The sequence below is a fragment of the Equus quagga genome, chromosome 1, assembly GCF_021613505.1.
Source record: "Equus quagga isolate Etosha38 chromosome 1, UCLA_HA_Equagga_1.0, whole genome shotgun sequence".
Classification (NCBI taxonomy): domain Eukaryota; kingdom Metazoa; phylum Chordata; class Mammalia; order Perissodactyla; family Equidae; genus Equus; species Equus quagga.
The window spans coordinates 37553654-37576593 of NC_060267.1; the positions used below are offsets into that span (position 1 = coordinate 37553654).

Consider the following 22940-nt stretch of genomic DNA (forward strand, 5'->3'; position numbering starts at 1 on the left):
AAACAGAGCGAAGAAATGAAGAGAAGTAGGAAAAGTGGCTGTTATCTAAAAGATGAACATAATTGAATAAGAGTGATTTTTCAGATGCTTGCCTCACTTTTCCACTTTGTTTTATTTGTAAGGAAATAATTTCTATGTTTTGCTTTTTGGAGGAGAATTTAAGTGGATATGTTGATGTTTTATAAATAATTTAAGTTTCTGATATTCGATGTGTAATGCAGTATCTAAATCCAAAGATGTTATTGGCTAAGGGAAAAATGTGTAAAATTGATCCCTCACTTAGTTGGAAAATAATTTGGTGTCCTTTCTCTCATGTACCTCCCAAAGGAATGTGTGCTCGGCTAGTCTACTGCGGTTACCTGCGATCAAATACGTTGTTACGATATTTATCATTAAATTTGTGTAGACTTTGACCTGGTCCCTGTTTACAAATGTTTCATAGTTCCCACAAGAAAAACACATAACAGCAACAAAATCAGTTATTCCCGATTAACATAGCACCTGTCCAAAGTACTCAAGTTGTATCCAGATACCCAAAGTGAAACTTGAAAAGTGAAAAAATAACATATGTAGGTAAAACTTTCAATACTTTTATGAATTATCTAAACAAATGAGAATTAGTAAAATGCTGAACTATAAAGGTTGTGGAGGCAGGATAAGAAATTGGTTGGTATCAAAGATGTCTGATTTCAACTCGTAGACTGCTATGGAATAGTCATTGTTCACCCTCACGCTCATTATTTAGTGGCTCTGTAGCTCAGCTTCCTCGCTTGTCAAATAGCTCTGCTTATGGCAGTTGAGAGAATTAGATGAGATAATACAGAAAGAGTGCCCAGCATACTGCCTAAATATTTTAGGTATTTTACAATTCTCCATTTTGCTAATTTAACACCATCTTACTAATCTCCATTCCATGCTTCAGAGAGTGATCTTCTGTGGGTCTACATGCGTTTATTGACGCTTCAGTTACATTGCTAGGCATTAGGGATTGCAAAGATGAAAGGTAGAGTGAAATCAGGAGGGAGTCTGCAGTCTACTTGGAGAGACCAGGACGGAAAACTAATTACAATATGGTGTGTTTTGCTGTTATAGCGCTCTACACAATGCCAGGGGCCCATATCTGAGAATCCTTGAAGCTCTTCGAGAGAGAAGGCAGATAGTCTGGTCAGTGGAAGTTTAAAGCAGATTGTGGCTTCTTCATAGGATATTAAAGAATAACTAGGATTTGGCCAGTTGAAGGAAAAGGGAGAACACGTTCTTTCTGAGGGAACTACATAGGCAAGGGGAAAGGGTGAGTAAGTAGGTGAGAGCTCTTGGTACATTCAGGGGACTAAGAGTAGTTGAGTGTAGCTGGGGAAAGGTTCTGAGGTGGAAAGTGTCAGGGATGAAGCTGGAGAGTAAAATCCTGATCAGCCTGTATGTGATGCTAAGGATGCTAAAAGGCAAAGGGTGCCCTTTCATATGAACAGGTTTGCATTTTTAAAATATAACCCTGGCAGCATGGTGGAAATTACTTCACCCTTGGTCAGGATTCATGCGTTTTCCATAATTGTTTTGCCTCTGTGATTTCTAAAAGGACCCTATATGAACAGGAAATGCTTTTTGTATTACCTATTTATTCATTCACCAGACATTTCTTGAGGAATTACTATGTTAGATTTTTGGCTAGATTCTGAAGATGAAAATCTTTTCTCTTAGAGAGTTCACCATCTAGTGGGAGAGATAGACAGTAACAAAACAATGCCAAAGCGGTTCAGGGGACCCTCAGCCAGAAAGCCTACAGTGATGGGGACAGGGAGGAGAAAGGATGGGCGAGGTTCAGAGGAGGGTTAGTTTTGGGGTGCTCCAATGTTCATTGTAATTGGAGCTCCAAAGTAAGATGTTATAAAGAGAAAGGGAAGTTCTCGTCTTGCCCCAGTCATGCTCAGGGACCATTGCTTCCTGAGGTTTAGTAAAAATGGGGCTCATTAATTCCATAAAAGCTTCAGTAAGATTTGTGTGTGTACTAGAAAAGTGAAATAGAGAACTGAATCAACCAACTTTACTTAAATGTCTGAATCATTGGCTTATTCATTCTTTGATTTATTCAACAAACACTCGTTGAGTAATGTGTTCCAGGAGCTGCTCGACTAAGTTACAGGGGCAAACAAGCCTGACGCCGTACTTTCCTTTGTGTGCAAAGACGTAGCACAAGATTGTTTAAAAGATATTCCTTTTATTGACAGAGCTGTGCTCTTTAAAATCCAGTCTCTTCAAAACATAAGAACAGAATGTCAAAGTCTATAAAAGTAAAGAAGGAATAACTACCGTTTAAGATGATTAATATGACACTTCATAAGGCATTTCTGACACTGTCTTTCAAGTCTGTGTGGTCAAGCTTTGCTGACAAAGACTCAAGAGAGCACACAAACCAAACTCTTCTTTTTTGTTATTGTTGTTCTGAAATTCTTTCTTTAATTGCCGTAAAATATACATAACGTAAAGTTTGCCATTTAAACCATTTTAAGTTGCAGTTCAGTGGCATTAAGTACATTGACGTTGTTGTGCAAATATCACCACAATCTATCTCTAGAGCTTTTTTATCTTCTCAGATTGAAACTGTATACTCAATAAATAATAACTCCTCGTTTACCTCTCCTTGCAGACCCTGGTGACCACCATTGACTTTCTGTCTCTATGAATTTGAGTGTTTTAGGTACCTCATATAAGTGGAATCATACGTATTTTTTTGTGCTCATTTTATTTAGCATAATCTCTTCAAGGTTCGTCCATGTTGTCCATAACTCTGATATATTTAGGTGAGTCAAGAATTCCAGGGGCCGACCCGGCGGCTCAGTGGTTAAGTGTGCACGTTCCACTTCTCGGTGGCCCAGGGTTCGCAGGTTCGGATCCTGGGTGCAGCCATGGCAGCGATTGGCAAAAAGCCATGCTGTGGTAGGCGTCCCACATATAAAGTAGAGGAAGATGGGCATTGATGTTAGCTCAGGGTCAGTCTTCCTCAGCAAAAAGAGGAGGATTGGCAGTAGTTAGCTCAGGGCTAATCTTCCTCAAAAAAAAAAAAAAGAATTCCAGAACCAGGGTGCAGCCGCTATGGAACACAGTATGGCTGCTCCTCAAAAAATTAAGCATGGAATTGCCATATGATACAGCAATTCCACTTCAGGGTATATACCCAAAAGACTTGAATAGATATTTGTGCACCCATGTTCATAGCAGCATTATTCACAATAGCCAAAAAGTTGAAACAACCCAAATATCCATCAGCAGATGAATAAATAAACAAAATGTGACCTATACATACAATGGAATATTATTCGACCAAAGCTTTTCTTAAACAATTATCTCTTTTAGTTTCCTATGAATGCAATTTGGAAGCGAATGTGTAGTTAGACTGCCCCAATGGATTTTATCTCCCTTTACGTTTCCGATGAAAGGAAGCAATTTCTATGGCATATGAGGTTAAAGAGCTTAAAGGATTATGGGCAACAGACTGAATTAAATAGACTTCTCTTCATTTTATTAGTCTGTCACAAAAACAAACTATGCAGACCTATCCGGATGCGCTTCATTTTACTACAAGTTCGAATGAAAAGAAAAAAGAAACCTTCTGTTTCGAGTGTGTATTTTCTAGTTTCATATCAAAGGCGATATTTCCCTGTAGTTGATGCTGCCTGTGCCAAGTTAGTTGGTCCATGTTCTGCATCATAGCATGCTAAAAGGAGCCTTTCTTTTCCTTTGCAACTTCACAGAGTTTTCTTTAGTGTATTCTTTTATTTATAGAAGGATGTTTTCAAATCATGTTATTGTTTTCTTTGATTCTTTTTGCTCCTGGTCCTGTGACACTGGTTTGAGAAAATTAGAATGTGAGGGGTAGGTGGGCCAAGGAGTCTTGTGCCCAACCTAAGGAGACCATGCTGAAGAATGTTTGCAAACCACTGTTCTAGAGCAGGGCTTCTCAAACAGTAATATGCTTATGAAGCATCTCCGGATCTTGGTAAAATGCGTATTTTGATTCAGTAGGTCTTGGGTGGGGCCTGAGGGTCTCTGTTTCTAGTAAGCGCCCAGGTGCTGTTGAGTCCGCATATCTTTGGCTAACACTTTGAGTAACAAGACTCTAGAGGGCCCTCTGCTTCCCAGGTTCGGAAAATATGTGTAATATCTAGTGCTTCAGCAAGACAGCATAGTAGGCATGGACCCTGGATCTGTGTGTTACATGCTGAATGCTTTTTGGCAGGCCACTTAACTTCTCTGTCCCCATTTCCTCTCATTTGTAAAATTAGAATAATAAGGGTACTTCTCTCATTAGTATTATTATTTTTAACCACCCTGTTTCAAGTTCCTCTCCAATTCTACCGTCTTTGACAAGGAGTACAATTGCAAAAGAAATTTGGCTGAATCTGTGGTGACCAATTGTTTCTGGTTTTCATGAGATTTCTGCTTTTAGCACTCAAAAGCTCAGGTCCCAGGAGCCCGTCAGTCCCAGGCAGTTTAGGACGCTTGTTCATCCTAGCTGAATTCCCAGTTGGTCTTGAGAAATGACTCTCAGAGGCGGCTTGCTCAACATGATAATAAGTGGGGAAAAAGCTCGTTTACTTAGGTAGAACTCCATTGGTGGCGGTTTTATTTTTAAGCCTTATTTTGTGTTTGTTTGCTTTTTTGCAGTGTTCAAAAGCTAAATGAGTTTCTGCTGAGTGATGAGATTGGCGAGGACAGCTGGCGAACTGGTGAAAGTTCTCTTCCTTTTGAGTCGTGTAAGAAACACACTGGAGTTGTAAGTGCTTTTCCTTGTTATGGAAGCTCTGAATAAGGGACAGTCCCAGATGGATGGTTTAAAATGGGTCCAATTAGAAGAAATTGTAAGCTTTCAATCTGTATGAAGAAAAATTGCCACCTACTTCCACAACAAAGCTCACAAGTCTAAAATCAATACACAAATGTATAAAGCTTGTCTTTATAAATCACCAAAGAATTCTCTCAAGAGGGACAGTGTGTGTTCAATTCAAAAGGAAATCGAAAGGTTGTTTACCCCAAGCTTTATATAAAAATAATACAAAATAAGCTTACAACTCCTGCACCATATTCTTATAATACCTTTTAGCAATATTACACTTTTTAGTTTGAAAAGTGCTTTTTGATGCATTATAACTTTTGACTCACTTAATGCATTACATTGCATTATCTATTTTTATTTTCTAGAAGAGTATATTGAGCTTGCAGGTTGTTTGGTTTGAATAAAGTATAAGATTAGTATGTGGCGGAACCTGAATTAAAACCTGAGTCTTGTAACTCCTGAACCAGTTTATTTATCCACTACACCAATATTTACTCAGTGTCTACGTAAAGCCTGGAAACACAGTCAGCATTATGTTGTCATGTATTACATGTCACATGACATGTATTGTGTGTCTGCCTGTGTTTCCAGACTTCTTGACTCCCTTGTACTTTGTGCCAAGACCTGAGTCTATAGCTATGAACAAGGCAGACGAGATCCTTCTGGTCACAGAATTTGCTTTCTAGGGGCAGGAGTCAGATGACAAGCAAATAAATAAAATGAGAGAATTTCGCTGTGGGAAGAAAATAAGAGAAGATAATAGACAGTGATTGAGATGCTCAAAGCAGGGTGGCCGTTTCTCAGAAGGCCCCTCTGAAGAGTTGGCATTTGAGCTGAGACCTGAATGGAGAGTAGATACCTCTTCTGCAAAGATCTGAAAAAAGAGCGTTTCAGGCAGAGAACTGGTAGATGCAAAGACCCTGAGGTGGGAATTAATTTGGTGTGTTCAGGGAACCGAGGGGCACTATGGTTGAAGTCTGGTGAAGAAGAGAGAGACAAGACAAGGTAAGAAGCAGCGCTCAGGGTCTTGTTAACCATGGAAGGCATTTGGATTTAATTGACATGCAATAGGAAACCGTTGGAGAGTTTTAAAGCAGGGCCTAATATAATATTGTTTATATTTTGAAAAGATCACTTTGGCTACTGAGTGGGATGAGAGTAGAACAGATGGATCGGTAAAGAGGCCGTTATAATAACAAGAAAGAAAGAATGATGGTTGGAACTAGTTTTTATTGCAGTTACGGTGGAGATTGTGAGGAAGTAATCAAATTCAGTGTACATTTTCTTAGGTTGAACTGATAAAGACTTGCTCGTAGATTGGATAGAGGGGATGAGGGAGAAAGAAGACTTAAGGAGGAATCCTAGGTTATTGGCTTGACTGCTGGGTGGATGGTGGAGCCGTTAACTGAAATGGGAAGCTAAGAAATAAGTAGGTTGGTGTTGAGGTGGAATCAAGAGACATATTTTGCACATGATAATTCTAAGATATTTATTGACATCCAAGAAGAGAAGTCAGCATTGGAGAACTAAATTTAAGAGTCATTAGCCATTAGATAATATTTAAATCAATAGGACTGGATTATACCACTTTCTTGAAAGACGTGTCTGAAAAATTCCGAAGTCTTTAAAATTAATATGTATGTTTCATGACAGTAAAGTAGAAAGATGTTATTCTAAAATGAATCATGTTATGAGTTATTATTAGGTATTCATGTTACTCTTAGAGAAAAATATGAAGACCTTTACCATTTGTGTAACCAAACAAAAATGCACATGCAGTCTCCTGACTGGAATTGATTGAGGCTTGGAAATCTATATTAAATTTTTCTTTACATTGTGTTTAAAGCTGCTAAAAATATCTATGATGAGCACTTGGCTATATTTAAACTTGCTGTTTTCTTCTGCTTTTCTGGAGTTACTTTTCACTCTGTGCTAAGCTATTTTATTGAGCAGGTGTGATTTTGTCTGAGAGGGAACTACCACTCACGCTTATATACGCTGGAGCAACAATGCTTGAAAATGCTTGTTTGCTATTGTGCAGACACAGACACAAAGACAAGAACACATTATAGAGTGTCTACACTTTGAGGCAGCAAGAAAGTCCAGCATTTGATTAGAACCAACATGGTCACACTTTGGATGGTAGGAGGTTACCAGAGAACTTATTAGATCATCTTTCAGAGATGTGGGGAAGAGCAGAGTGAGATGACCTCACGAAAGGGAATGTCGCAGGTCAAGTCTGCAGAGTCAGGGAAATCTGAAGAATCTGAAGTTTGTGTGAGATGAGGGAGAGAAGAAAAATGGAACCGAGAAAAGGTTTTTGGAAGGAAAAAAGAATCCCCTTCAAATGCATCCAATATCTTCAGGGTTATTGAAACCAGACTGGACTTCTGATGTCTTTCAGGATCATTCATCACTGCTGATGGGCCAAACCACAAACGACAAACTTTTTAAAATGGAGTGAAAAAAGCTGTGTGTTTGAAAATAACACTAATGGAAACTCCTTCTCGAGAGCGCTTACGATGCTATGTATTCTGTAAAAGCTTAGAGTTAAGTGGTTTTGGCTGTAGAATCTCCATGGAGAATTAGTGACATTCTAGAGCCAAAGTCTCTTCAAATTACATCTGTGGAACTCCGACTCAAATCTCTGTCAACACATCTCCTCCTCCCACCCTCTCGTTAATTTTGCGAAGAACGTGAAGTCATTCCTTTTGGGTCTCTGGGGGCAATGCTACTATGGAATTGAAGACTCTAGGAGACAGTGAATATATGTATAGGTATAGATGTGTCTTGCGTGGGAGGTACGCTTTGCTTAAAAGATAGTGACTTTCAGTATCTCACGCAATGCTCTTCCAGGGTCATCTGTGAGGACTATGAGAAGAAAAACAGAACTAAAATAAAATTTCATGAACACTCTCTTTTTTTTAAGTTAAATTGCATTAAGTATTTTCTGTGTGACAGAATCACTGCTAGTTCTTCTCAGTGGCTTTTTAGTCTGTGTATTTATTTGCATGTAGCCCAGCAATGTACTGTTTGATAGTTTGATATTCTGTTGGTACACCAGTTGATGGAAGCTGGAAGAACACTGTCTTGCTTGGATTAGATTACTGATTATTCGAGGATATTCCTAATCCCCATAGTAGAACTCAGTGGATTTTTCAAAAAGCTGAACCTGTAATTCCAGGCCAACAAAAAAGAGTTTCGTAATTCTAGAATTCTTTGCTTTTATAGGTGATTTACCAGTTTTAAAGTATATTACTGCTCAGCCTTCATAATGACTGTAAGGTATTTAAGTAAGATAGATAATTATTTATGTTGAAATGCTTGCTCACTAGATTCCTAGGACAAATTTGGAGCTTACGAATTTTTCTAAATTAGAGGTTTACAGAGCTGAATTTTCTTTCTCTCTAGCCATTCATCTCTATCTATGTGAAATTAAACTAAAAATTAGAGAATAACAAATTTCTAGTCTATGACCTAACTTAAGCTCATTTTAAGTATGTGAAGACTGTCCAGCCATAGCTGGCATCCTCTTTATTATGGCTGCTTTACTCCTTTCACTAGGAACAAGGCAGTAACACTTGAGAAAGACTCAATCAGTCTACAATGCTTGTGGATCGCTTTATACATGTGTGGGCAAAAGAAAAAAATCCTAGATCTTTATGCTTTTTCTCACTCCACAGTGAGTCCTTCAGTGATGTGCAGTCTGATCTGATTTATGTGAATGTATCAGGTTCAAAATCCTCATGAATAAGAGGGTGATCAAAAATGTACTGTTGGAACTTTTACAAGCCCAGTGGCCTAACAAGTAGATTCCAGTTTAACCTGAGTTAATCTGCTTGCTTTTTGACCTGACACACAGTTTTCTATTGCCTGGATATATTTGTCCGGATAGCTGGAGAAAGACTATCCAAAACCTAGTTGGGACTCAGCACTTTAACTTCCATCATTTGCAAGTATCGCATCTTTGTATTTTCATTTTTCTTAAAAGCTTTATAGATTAGATTTAAAATGACAGCTTCATGCTTTCTCGTTATCATTTCCTTTTTTCTTCTTTGGAGAAGCCATTGAAATAATTAAAATAATGCATTCACTTAGATCTTTTTCTTGGAATTCAAGTGGAGAAGTAGCAATGTGAGTTAATGTTTGGTAAAACCTCCATCTTTTTTGTAAAATTTCAACTTGTGTTCTTTTCCATTGGGAATGCAGCAGCCGAAAACTATAAACAGGAAGCAGCCTGGAAGATATCACCTGGACAGCTATGAGCAGTCAACACGACGTCTACGTCCTGTAGAGACTGAGGATATTGCAATAAAGGTTATTTCCTGGATCCTTACAATAATAGAAACGTTTATGTTCCTATTTTATGGTGAAGTTCTGCTAAAGTGTCCTAAATCGTGTCTTTAAAGTCTCTTTACAGTGATCACTAATCCTCATAACATTTTCAAAAATATGCTGGAGTTTGTAATTCTCAGTTCCTCCTCACCTCCCAACGACAGTTTTTGCTCCGACAGTATGTTTTAATAACTGGAGCATGAGCCTTTCTTCTGAATCTGCGTTAGAAGCTAGTATCCAACGTATTTCCTCTTACGTTTATCTACCAAGAAAATTGATTTATAGAGAACACCAGTATTATAAATCCAAGTTTTAAGGAAATAAATTAGATAGCAATTGTCTTCAAGCAGGAAAGGCTTAGACCAGCGTTGCGTGTGTTCACCCAGCTTCTCCATACTGCCTTTGATCTCGTTTCAAACTCAGCCTTTTGTACTCTTCCCAGGCAAGTGTGCTTCATAGAACAGGCCACCACAGGAGCACCAGCTAAGGATGGAGAGTTGGGATAAGCCCCAGGGAGGGGTCAGTGGCGTGTGGGGACTGGAACAGATGCCAGCAGCAGCCAAGGGCCTCTGGACATCGGAGCCACGAGAGTCCTGGCAACTAGCCATTAGAAAACTAGCTGCATCGGCTGCTTGGGGCTGTCAGACTCCCTGCACCGCCCAGCCCGGTCAGAGAGTGGGGGAGACTCAATGGGCTGGACAGAAGAGCCAAGAGCGACACTTAATTCTCCTCTCTCCCTATTGCCTGACACAATACCTGTCCCACAATAGGCGCTTGGCAATCGGAGCAAGTGTGTTATTGGATGGAATAAGCTAATGCTAGCCCTGCCTGTGCCATTAGTTTGATGTGTGACTTTTGGGCAAACTGTTTCTCTGAGCCATACCATGGCCCGTCTTGAGGTGGGGATGCCGTTTTAGTGTGGTTGTTTTGAGGATAAAATATGTCACCTGTGAATTTAAAGAGCTATAGTGATTCCTAACCTTGGCTGTCCATTAGAATCACCTAGAAAGCTTTAACACTATGTATGTGAGACCTGGACGTCGGTTTTAGAAATAGTTGTAGTAGTTCCCTAGGCAATTGCAATGTGCAAGTAGGGTGTGAACTACTAGGCTATGAAAAAGTAAGTAACGAGAGACTAGACATGGTCTTCTATGCTACTGATTCTCAAATATGTCCAGATAACAACTAATATATTAGTGACTAAAAAAAAGTCAGTTTTTTAAATTGATATTTTCTATTCATTATAATAGGAATCTAAAAATGTATCTTTTCCGTGTGACTTATTCAATTTATTTTCATTTTGAAAGTAAAAAAGGAAGGTATCGGGGCCAGCCCAGTGGCGTAGTGGTTAAGTTCAGTGCACTCTACTTTGGTGGCCCAGGTTCACGGGTTTGGATCCTGGGCATGGACCTTTACCACTTATCAGCCATGCTGTGGCAGCAACCCATGTACAGAATAGAGGAAGATTGGCCATGGATGTTAGGTCAGGGCAAATCTTCTTCAGCAAAAAAAAAAAGGGGGGGGTGGGAAGGTATCATGATTTTTTCCCCCCAAATTGATCCTTTGTCCACCAAAAAAACCCCACAAAAAACAAGAAACAAAAAAACCCTGCTTATCAATGGCCTAGAATATGCTATGCCTCTGAATGTCCTCTGCAGCTTCAAGCCCAACTTCAAGCACAAATTATTTATTCATGGTGGAAATTCCCAAATTGATAATAACTCATTTATCTTTTTGAAATCTTTTTTTATTGTGAAATACAACATACTTACATAAAAGTACTTAAAACACATATGTACCATTAAAATTAAATGAAGACCTATGCAACCACCACCAAGTAAAGCTAAAACACATATGTACCATTAAAATTAAATGAAGACCTATGCAACCACCACCAAGTAAAGCTCATCACCAGCTCTCTCCAAAGGTCCCCAACAGACGCGTTTGCTGCTCTCTCATATCTCTCCCCCAAAATATAATTGCCACCTTGACTTTTATAGCATCATTTCCTTGATTATCCTTGCTATGTATGACTCCCCAAAGACGTATTTTAGTTTTTTTAAGTGTGTGTGTATGTGTGTGCTTTGTTTCTTCTGCTCAACTTAATGTACGTATAATCCATCCACGTTGCAGTGTGAAGCCATAATTCATTCATTCTCATTGCTGCGTAGTGTTCCATTGTATGCATATACCAGAATTTATTTATCCATTCTACTTTTGGTGGACTTTTAGTTATTTTTCAGTTTGAGGCTGTTGTGAACAGGTGCTGAGTCATAGGGTTGGTACTTCTTCAACTTTCCTAGATAGGTGCAAACTGTTTTCCAAAGTGGTTGTGCCAATTTACACTTCTGTCGTAATGATCAAGAGTTCCAGTTGCTCCACATCTTCACCGGTGCTTCCAATATTTTGCCAAAGTGTGTATGGTGTGTTGAGGGGAGGTACAGTTGTTGTGGTTTTTATTTGCATTTTTCTGACTTCTAATGAAGTTGAGCACCTTTTTATATATATTCACCATTTGGGTTTGGATTTTCTCTCTTGTGAATTGCCCAGGTTATTTGTCCCTCTTGTTTGAAAAACTTCTGGGTACTTCTTCTCTGGCAATTATGTATGGTACAAAATTCTTCTCCCACTCTGTAGCTTGGCTTTTCACTCTATGGTATCAGAAGTTCTTAATTTAATTTTATTATTTTTGGTGAAGAAAATTTTGGTGAAGAACAGATTTGGCAAATATCTGTTGCCAATCTTACTCTTTTTGCTTGAGGAAGATCGTTGCTGAGCTAACATCTGTGCCAATCTTCGTCTATTTTATGTGGGATGCTGCCACAGCGTGGCTTGACAAGCAGTGCTAGATCTGAACCCCAGGCTGCTGAAGCAGAGCGTGTGATCTTAACCACTATGCCATTGGGCCAGTCTGCCAGAACTTCTTAATTTTAATGTAGTCTAGTTTATATAACTTTCCCTTTATGCTTAATGCTTTGCTTTTCATCTCATTTAAGAAAACTTTTCCTACCAGAGGTCATGAAGGTATTTTATATTAGCTCCCAAAATCTTTGAAGCCACACCTTTCACTTTTAGTTCTTTAAGCGACATAGAATTGATTTTTGTGTTTGGTATGAAGCAAGGTTGTGAGTTAGGAGGGGAATCAGTAATAAATAATTTTAGTTGTAAATTCTGCAGTAGTAAATTTAGTGGTAGTAATTGTACTACACTTAGTAGTAAGTCAGTAAGGTTTGATTTAATTGTTTGTATGATATCCAATTGTTCCAGCCATATATATTGATCACTGTCCCCACTGACCTTCAGTGTAGTCTGTCACACATCAGGGGTCTTTATATTTCTGGCTTGATAGCTGGCCTTAATTTGTTTTCATCTGATTTATTTGTCTGACTAATATTCCACTGTTATGATTTTTCTAATTTCCTAATGAACATTGACATCTTTTAGGAAAGATTCTTACGCCTTGTTCTTTTCCTCCTAAAATATCTTAGCTATTCATGGCCCTTTGGGGGAAAGAAGCTTAGGTGCCCTGAGCTTCTATTTCTGAATGTGTACTTTTCCTTATACTTTGACTTGGCATTTCCTTACTCCTTGCTTTAATGAACTTTTTAAAAAACTATACCTTATTCAGCATTTTTACTTATTTCCAGCAGGAGGAAATGGACAATGGTTTGTGTAAGGTCCTGCCTTTAAATGTTTAAAAATTATTTTAATTGAGTTGAAATTCACACAGCATAAAATTAACCATTTTAAAGTGAACAATTCATGGCATTTAGTGCATTCACAATGTTGTGCAACCACCACATCTATCTAGTTGCAAGCCATTTTCATCACCCCGAAAGGAAACCCCCTACCCGTGAAGCATCTCTCCCCATTCTCCCTCCTCTCTTGCCCTTGGCAGCCACCAATCTACTTTCCGTCTCGATGGATTTGCCTATTCTGGATATTTCATATAAATGGAATCAAACAGTAGCTGACTTTCTGTGTCTGTCTGGATGCTGCCTTTACATTTTAGTCCATTCTTTCCTCTTACTCCTGACCCTCACTCCTATTCACCTCATCCCCCAACCCCATTTTGGTACCAGCTCTAATGTGCTCAATAGATGCACTTAAATGTACTCATATTATTGGAAAATATGTAGTGTTGTCATGAGCATCTATGTGCTTTCAATTTACTAAAATGTTTTTATGATAGTTTGCTCCTTCTAAAGGTACCACTGTATTCTGGAGAATGCATCCCTGTCTTTTACTTATCCCCTAGTGATGACTGCTGGGTTTGCCTCCATTTTCCCTCTATCATAACCCAGGCTGTGATGATCATTTTTGTACCTATCCTTTTATGAGCCTTCGCAGAGATTTATATGTTAGCTGATTTTCCAAGATCAAATGGCTATTTAGGGAAGCCAGGATTTTAACTCTGATAGTAGACAAGTGAGACTATTTCGTAAAAGGCAAGAGGGGCTGGCAGTGCAAATTGCAGCAGGAGAAATTAACTTTGGCCCTCCTCCTCCATCCCTCTCAAGTGGACATTGTTCCCTCTTTTACTGCTGTGTAGCACCAAATCATGAGGTGACGCTGCATTCTTCTGCTGCTTTCAGACCTTATCTTTCTCTCCTCTCTCACGCTCTTGTGAAGCTATAGTATTTTCTAGCTTTCTCACATTTATTATCAGAGGACCTCATAATCGCTCCCCACCTCATCGAACATTTGGGTACCTGTATCCTAGTCCATCTTTCTAAATTACTAGCTGCCACACATGGATGTAATTTAAACTTCCAAGTGCACAGCCTACCTAGTGTCCCAGCCCAGAAATCCCTTAATCTACTGTCACTCCATTTCGACAACCTCACTTATGATCACATTTAGCTACCACCTGGGACTGCTGCCTCTGAAATCTTAAACTCTCTTATACCAGTCAGTCACTGACCTCAAATCCTGACCCTTTAGCTCTTTCGGGTATTTACCTTCACTGTCATTGTTTTTTAACCTCATTGAAACCTCCAACAACTTCAGCCGCTTCCTTTTCTCTCAGTCCTTTCACACCTTTCTGTAGCAATCCAACCTCATGCCTTCTGCACTCCTATACACGGGCTGCTGAGTACTATGGAGGAAATGCCACCATGGTGCAAGTTGGCATAGCCACAGATTTGTCATCTCCAACCTCAGCTGACCCTCAGTAGTTCCTGACAGTCCTTCTACATGCATCTCATCAGCATTCTTTCCCGTAACCTACAGTAGCTCTTCAGCTGTCACCACTCTCTTCGCACCTTGTTCTATCTCTCCTTTAGCCTCCTCTTTCTGCAGATAACCTTTACTCCCAATTCACTGAAAATGTAAAGATTGTCGTGTTGGGCCTCTTTCAGTTCTGTGCTGGCCCTCTTCCAAGCCCATCTATGTTTGCAACTCTTTTAGCCCGCTTGTCTACTCTCTCTGAGAGAGAGGGATCCTCAGCCTTTGAGGCTGTGTATTTTCTTTGAACATCATTTGTCATTTAGCCACAGTATCTTAAACTTCTGACCCGGCCAGCTCTATCCATTATTTCCCGCAATGTGTTTCATAGTTTTCTGATCCTGGGCCTCTTCTCATTGTAGATATTTACCCAGAAACGCCTTCATTGAAATTCAGTATATTTTCAAAACTAGCTAAAACACCACCTTTTCCAAAAAGCTTTTATTTTCTTTAACTCGTCTCAAAATGACTTTCTTTCTGAACTGCTGTTGAATGTCTGTGTGTCTGCCCCCTCTATTTGTTACTTAGCCCATCTCTCGTGTATTGCACTTACTTCTGTCCATGATTTATTTACTCGACAGATTGCAAATTCCAAGAGAGCGGGGAGGATGCATTCTACCCTTTTTGTAGCCAACATTAGTCCTAACACAGTGCCTCACATAGAGTGGGTACTCAGCAAATGTTTGTAAAGCGATCAATAATTCAGTCCTTGCTTCCAGGCCACCCTCCTTCCAGGACTAATGTCAGGCATATCTGATGATGGCTATTACTAAATGCCATACCTTATTTTACTAGCCAAAGAAAACCTATATGGAAAGACACAATCTAACCTTTTCAAGCAACCTTTTCATTCTTTAACTTGTTCATTTTAAGGGCTTTTTAGGGATAGAATTAGTTACAATTTAGACATCCCCAATCTATTCTGCAAAATTCCCAAACAATAAGGTGCTTAGAAATTTCATCGTTTGTGGTTTTGCAACACACATTAATATATGAGCAAGGAGTATCCTTATTTTATTTTTCGTCTAAGTTTCCAGGCACCTTCCCTCCCCTTACCTGTTTCTATTCACCCTTCCAACCCTTGGGTTCTGTTATACCTCTTTTTGTTTCCCATTTTTGTAACTGTTAAAACTATCAGGTCCACTTGAAGCCTGTTAAAACAAATGGATTGCTTTGGACGACTCTCAGGTCTTCTCATCTTTGCTGGTTGTTGAGTTTATACCACCAAGCAGTGCTGCCTCATTTCTGTGCTTTATTCCTCCCCCTCCTGCGCTCGTTCCTTTAAGTTCAGTGAATAGAGATACATCCACATAGTTCGGGAAACTCATTCAATACAAAAATCTTCCTCCTGGAATTATGTTAAGTGAAATAAACCAGCGAGAGAAGGATAACCTGTGTATGACTCCACTCATATGAGGAATTTAAAATTATGGACTAAGAACAGTTTAGTGGATGCCAGGGGAAAGGTGGGGTGGGGGTTGGGCACAAATGGTGAAGTGGTGCACCTACAACATGACTGACAAACATTAATGTATAACTGAAATTTCACAAGATTGTAACCTATCATTAACTCAATAAAAAAAAATCTTCCTCCTTAGCTAACGGAGTCATTTTGTTGGAATAATTTGTAGTCATTTCTGTGCTTTCCTTTGCATCACTGGATTCTGGAAGTTGCCTAGCAGTGAGAAAATGATCAACGTAGAGGTTACATTGGAAAATATTTGGGACGGTTACTTTTTAAGAATGCTCACATGTAAATAATCCAGTAATCCCAAATTTTCAGAGAAAATTGTTGTAATTTTTAGCATTCTTCATAATATGACTCAAAGACTCTCCTTTCACTTCCATTCTTTTTTGTTTCATTTATACCTTTAAATATAGTCGTGTGTCGCTTAATGACGAGAATACATTCTGAGAAATGTGTCATGAGGCAATTTTGTCGTTGTGTGAACACCACGGAGTGTACTTACGCAAACTTAGATGGTCTAGCCTGCTACACACCTAGGCTGTATGGCACTAACCTTAGGGGACCACCGTTTTATATGCGGTCTGTTGTTGACCGAAACATCATTATGCGGTGCATGACTGTAGTTACAACTCCAAATTAGAATTTCACCACCAGTGTGTTCTGCCTTGTGTTGAAAATCTTTCAGTGCTTTAAAAAGAAAATTTATTTTAATTGAAATTACTCTCTAACAGTGCATATATACATAATTTTATAATTTAATTTCTGTATTCTTATTTTCTAGGTCACAAACGGATACTTTTCATGGGGGAGTGGTTTAGCTACATTATCCAATATAGATATTCGAATTCCAACAGGTAAGAGTCGTTTTTTACTCAGTTTGTGTAATTGTTAGCTATCACAATCATGGATTTTCTGAGATAATTGAGCCTAACAAAAAGAAAGACTTTTAAAGACAAAACATTGTTTATAATTATTTATTTGCACCATGGATCTCATGAGCCACTGTATCACTGTGGGAATGACTGGAAATGATAAAACTTGCCTTTCTTTACAAAGCGTGGATCTTTAGACAAGTAATTTAATGCCCAAATGAACTGTTACCAGTTTATTTGCTGATTTGTGCCATTTAAATGATGGGATAGTTGATTTCTCATTTTGTTGGAGAAAAAAACTTAAAGAGTATATGAGAAAATAGTGTTCTATCCCTGAAGAAGACTGATGAAATTTTGAAGATGTTTATGGCTCAAATACCCAATAAGTTTTGTTTAAAGTGTCTGGATAATTGAATAGAATATTTTTTGACTTGGCTTGATGGTCAGTTGTCTTCGGATTTTTCCCCTTTTATCTGTAAATCAAAGTAAGAAATTGGAGAAGATGTCTTAATAACAGCCCAAATCACTTTTATCCCAATTATCTGTTTTAGTCAGAACTGCCTTTTTCACTTGAACAAATTCAATAATAACATTAAAACTAATTTAGCTGGTTTGAGCAATTATTTCATTGCTTTCTTTACTAATGTCAGCTATTCTCATAGTTCTAAAAATAATAAATCAAGACCTATGTATTTTAATTTTTCTTTCCTTTTCCAAAAAAACTTACGTATCAGAGAAAGGAGCTGTTGAGAATATCTTATTGCTGGAGAACAGAACTGGGCCATTGCTTGTAGAGCATCAGCCTTTTCTAAATGTGTTTTGATTTGATTTTACTAAGAGCATTCCATCTCATCTTGTTATCATCCTTTGTTTCATTTGTCTAGGCCAGTTAACCATGGTGGTGGGCCAAGTGGGTTGTGGGAAGTCATCTCTTCTCCTTGCCATCCTCGGTGAGATGCAAACTCTGGAAGGAAAAGTTCACTGGAGCAAGTATGTGTATTTGTAATTGATTTCTGTTGCTCTGTCATGCACCTGATGATCTTCCAAAGGAAGAAATTAGACCACTAGATTCCCTTGTTAGGAGTCTGAGGACCCCTTAGAAATAAGCGCAGCTTTTTTTATTATTATTAAATTAGTTGAAACCTTAAATGTCATAAATCAAAAATTATAAAACAGTTTATTACAGTGGTTTAAAATAGTACAAACTAGTATGTTGCTGAGGTAGAAGTATGATTGTGGTTGCAAAGATAGATTTTTAAAGTTAGATGGGTAACAATCAAAGAAATAACAATGCATTCAATAATAAAAAGAAGTTCTGGGAAACTTGCATTATCTATAAAGCTTAAATGCCAACAGAACCTTAATGGTTCAATATTCATAGAAGAAACATCTAATAAGCTTTTTCAAAGTCTTCATAAGGGGCTGAGAAATCAGCCATTTCTCTTCACACCTAACTAAGTTTACTAGACATTTCAAGTGTCTGCTTAGAGATATGGATGAGTCAGACTAGTGTGTTGTGTAACCTAATGACATGAAAAAGGAGGTATCTGGTGTGGTGCTTCTGCTGGGTATTTGGATGGTTGTCTTGAGGTCTTCAAAGTACATTGTGGTATTAAAGTGACCCAGAACCATAATATTATATAATTATGTCATAAAGAGTAAATCGTGTTTATTTAGTTTGACCTACCTAGTAGATTCTCCAGAAGCAGTTTATGAAGAAATTGGCTACAGGTTATCTAAAGAAATGGATTGTAGATCAGTGGTTCTCAGCTAGGTGTGATATTCCCCTCAGGGGACATTAGGCAATGTCTGGAGACATTTTTATTGTCACACTGGGGATTGGGCTGCTACTGATCTGGTTGGTAGAGGCCAGGGATGCTGCTAAACATCCTATAAGACAGAGGGCAGCCCTTCACAGCAAGGAATTACCTGGCTCCAAATGACAGTTGTGCTGAGGTTGGGAAACTGCTCTCCATCTACAGTTCTTTCGTATCATTTTGTGCCTCGCCTCGTGAGTTCCATTGTGGCTCAGTCTGCTGTTTACATATATAGATGTCTCTCAAGAATGAGTATAGATTACTTATGGGCATTTTTAGATTAAATTCTGTTTTAAACTTTAAAAAGAGAAGAAAATGCTTGGATGTGAAATTTGAACTGGGAACAGAACTGTAAATCTTATTTTTGATATCACTGGTGAAAGAAGGAGACTCAGAAATGTTGAGTGTACATTTTACTTCTGTCCGGGAAATCTAACAGATAGTAGACATGAAACTGTTTAGTTCATATCCAGCAGAGAGCTCAAGAAATAGTTGATACCTGCAGTTTGCTTCATGACAAGTTCCTGTTGATCGCTGAGGTCAGGTGCAAGTGGTGTTTGCCCTCCACTATCACCTTCCATCTGGGGTGAGTGTAGGTTTTGAGAAGCAGGTCTTACTGGCTTAAATTATATTATGTGACATGTAGGACCATAATCAGGTTATTTGGGTTTTGTTTTTACCTTGTTTCACTGTCATTAAAACAGGGAGAAAGAATGAGACAGTGACAGAAAAAGCATGAGATTTGATTTTCATACTTCTAAGATGTTCTCTTAATCTAGTCTTCTCCAGTGTTAAGACTCCAGGTTCTAGAGCCAGCCCTGATGGCCTAGTGGTTAAAGTTCAGTACTCTCATAGTTTCGGTGGCCCAGGTTCATTTCCTGGTCGTGGAACCACACTACTCGTCTGTCAGTTGCCATGCTGTGGCAGTGGCTCACATAGAAGAACCAGAAGGACTTACAACTAGAATATACAACCGTGCACTGGGGCTTTGGGGAGGAAAAAAAAGAAAGAGGAATATTGGCAACAGATGTTAGTTCAGGGTGAATCTTTCCCTGCAAAAAAAAAAAGATACTTATTAAAAAAGAAAAAAATATTCCAGGTCCTAGCTCCGCTTGGACCAAATTGACTCCAATATCATCACTGATAATTATTGTCATTTTGTTAATGGGTAAATAAATGATATGGAAATTAGGAAAGTATTATATACAATCTAGTTATTTATTTTCTTGCATTCCTAAGTGGCATATCCTAAGCAAATGTACACCATGTATATCTTACTTCATAAAGGTTGTGAATTATTTTATTCAAAATAACATAGTTTATACAATAAAGCTTTAAAAATAAAGATATCAAGAAAGAAATAAAGTTTAAATAATAATCTTACAAGTTAATAGATAGAAATGCATGTGCTGCAGTCCTGCATATTTATAAAATGTGGGCCACAGATTCCGCTCTGAGCTTCATGGAAGCTGGGCAAAGAGGGAAATAAGATAAAAACATACATTTACCAAGAAGAGGTTAAGATATTTTTTTTGTAGGAAAGAAATCTCTTCCGTGGATCCTAATACAAGGTTGTATCTTGGCGACAGTCCCAACAGGATGAAGATGTGAGAAGGGATTTAAGATAATTCTCAGAATTTATAAAATCCCCATAATTTACAAATCATCTTTTTATGAACACTTGCCTTAATAAATAACAATCCCATCTTTTCATGGGAGACAAGACTAAGATATTCTTAAAAAAAATGCTTGGGTTGGCTCATATACACACACAACTTAAAATCTAAGCCTCTAAGAGATTCGATAAGCTAACACAAGTTCTGTTTTCTTTCAATTACAAGAATTTAATTTTCTTCCATATCTGATAAAACATATTTTCAGATTAGCAATGTTCAGAGGATACTGACCCTCTTTTAATGTTATTTGCGATTACTCTTCATTTCAGAAAAAAGGTGCTGTGCCTTGCCCAATAAGAAAAGGCATAGGAATGTTAACTAGAGCAAAGCTAATTTAGAAATTATCAATATTGATAGGTTGATGATGTGCAAATGCTAAAAAGTACTTTAATTCAGCACACTGAATTGTTTGATATTTTTTAAAGCTCAAAAAAAAAAAAACAGCCTAAAGCAAAACAATAAACTAAATGTTACAGTAAGGCACCAAGTGCCTTGCTGTCCTTCTGTCACCATTGCATGTCTCTCTGGTTGCGTGAATTTTATTTTTAAATGTGTCCTCATAGACTGGCAGGAGCAAAGTCCGATGAAGCGCTCTGCCCTGTTGCAGTGAGAAATATTTGCTTTGGGCAGGAGAGAAGGTACCGCTGCTCATTCAGGGCACACCTACCTGGGTGGAACTTGGTACACAAAGACATTTATAGGTGTTTCCTTGGAAGCTGCTGCCTTTGACCTAGTCTGACTTTGTTGTACCCCAGAAGAGAAGGGTGAAAGAAGGGATGGAGCAACTAATAAATTCTCCAAAATTGTCAGAAGGCCAAGGTTCTCACTCCTGCTTCTGGGTGTGCTTTATCATTCTGGAAAAGCAAATGTTCTGCCCCACTGAAGGTGTCCTTTCCTGTCCTTTCCCATCATGACGAACAGTAATTCCTACTGCTATCTGAAGAGCTAGAACTAAAAGACTTTCTCTGATGGAGGGTCCCAGTGAGGGAGTCCAGAACGTATAATAATTGGGGTAATCATGTGAGACATAGCCATCATTTCTCTTTGGTTTCCTTTTCTTTTCCTTTCCCTCTCTCTAGGCCATCAACCCTCCTACTCTCAGGCCCCATCTGTCCTGATGTTCTGTCTTCTGTCTTGTTGTAATCAACTCTATAACAGTGGGCTTATTATTCTAAACCTGGTGAATCAAAGAGTTACTCCTTTTCAGGTGACTTTGCCAGGCACGAAGGGATAATGGCACATTGAGTCGGCTGTCCTGGATCAGATATAATATAGCATGTTTGTGTCCACATCTAGCTGTCCCTCTTCCAAATATCCTTCATGATTTAAGCTTGCAAAAGTCACCCTTTCCCATTTCGGAAGGTGTATCAACCATGATACTTGGAAGTTGCTAGAATACCAAGTTTAACTTTTACTCTTGAAGGAAAATACGCTCAAATCCTGCACACAGAAATGAAATCTGATGCCATTTTCCGTCTGACCTCTTTGCTTTCTGTGTCGCCTCGGGTGCCGTTTACTACCCCACTGAGTGGCGGAGGATGAGTCTGGACATAGATCTGGCGATTTTCATGGAATCAAATAACATCTGATGTTGGAATTCACAGCTAACTCTATTTATTTATTTATTTTGAAAGAGAAAAAATAACACTCTACGATTGAATTTAATTAAACATATTACTCCATGAGAGGGTTGGGAGGTGGTCTCTAGAAGTTAAGGTTTATAACATTACTCATGGAAAATGAAACAATAGGACAATTTTTTCGTTCATGGAAGATGACTACCTACCAATGGATCTATATCTACCCTTTCTTTCTTCCTCTGAAACTAGTATATGATATTCAACTTTTATTCTTAAGGGAAAATATAAACAAATCCTGCAAGGGGAAGTCTTCAGAAGTGAAGATTCGCTATATGCTGTCTTGCCTTACTCAGGACATTACTACATTAATTAAGCCTTTTTTCGTATAAAAGACTTTAATTTCTTGCTCTCCTCATTCCATTATCCTCCATTTAAAAAAAGGTCTTGCCTACTTAAAGAACTGGAGCATTTCTCTTTTTAAAAGAGGAGTCTACCCACACTTAACCCCTTTATTTTCCTTTCATTCAGAGCATTGCAATCTGGATGAAAAGTTCTCACCCCTGCCTGCCGAAATGCTAAATCATCATAATTTCTTCTCAATCCTTCTTAACATCTCCATAGCTTTTGAAACTTCTCCCCACTGATGACTCCTTGAAACCAACTTGTTTCTTGGTTTTCATGACACTTTCACTTATTCACTTGTTAAAATTATTTATTGCACACCTATTACATGTAAATCATTGTGCTGGTTGTTGGGAATGAATAACTGAACAACGGAAGCCAGGCCTCTGTTCTCATGAAGCTTCCTCTTCGGCAGGGAAGGCCACGAGGAAGTAAGAAAATAATTTCATATTAGTTATTTGGTTAGACTTTTCTATAAGTCAGGAAGAAGAAGTACAGGGTTTTATCAGAACAAGTACTGGGTGACCTGACTGAGTCAAGTCTGTGGGGTCAACAAAGGCTTTTTTAGAGGGACGAATAAATGAATGATACTTGAACTTAAGTTTTAAGGATAAGCCAAAATTGATGAGTCAAAAAGTCAAGAGCTGCAATAGAAGTGGGGATGGAAGGTGGGGAAGAATATTCTAACTCTCCCTCAGTGTTTCTGCAGTCTACTGTAGGGTCCTCTTCCTTA

The 22940-nt window shown here is 38.5% G+C and overlaps 1 protein-coding gene across 12 annotated transcripts in view; it reads left to right on the top strand.

The window, feature by feature from the left end:
* Positions 1-22940, top strand: part of ABCC9 (ATP binding cassette subfamily C member 9) — a 123589-nt gene that overhangs the window by 39208 nt on the left and 61441 nt on the right. For all 12 annotated transcript variants that reach the window (XM_046679543.1, XM_046679536.1, XM_046679526.1 and 9 more), the window contains 4 exons: positions 4663-4771; positions 9041-9148; positions 16642-16714; positions 17617-17722. In XM_046679543.1, the coding sequence (XP_046535499.1) occupies positions 4663-4771; positions 9041-9148; positions 16642-16714; positions 17617-17722 (396 nt within the window). The remainder of the gene's footprint in view (positions 1-4662; positions 4772-9040; positions 9149-16641; positions 16715-17616; positions 17723-22940) is intronic.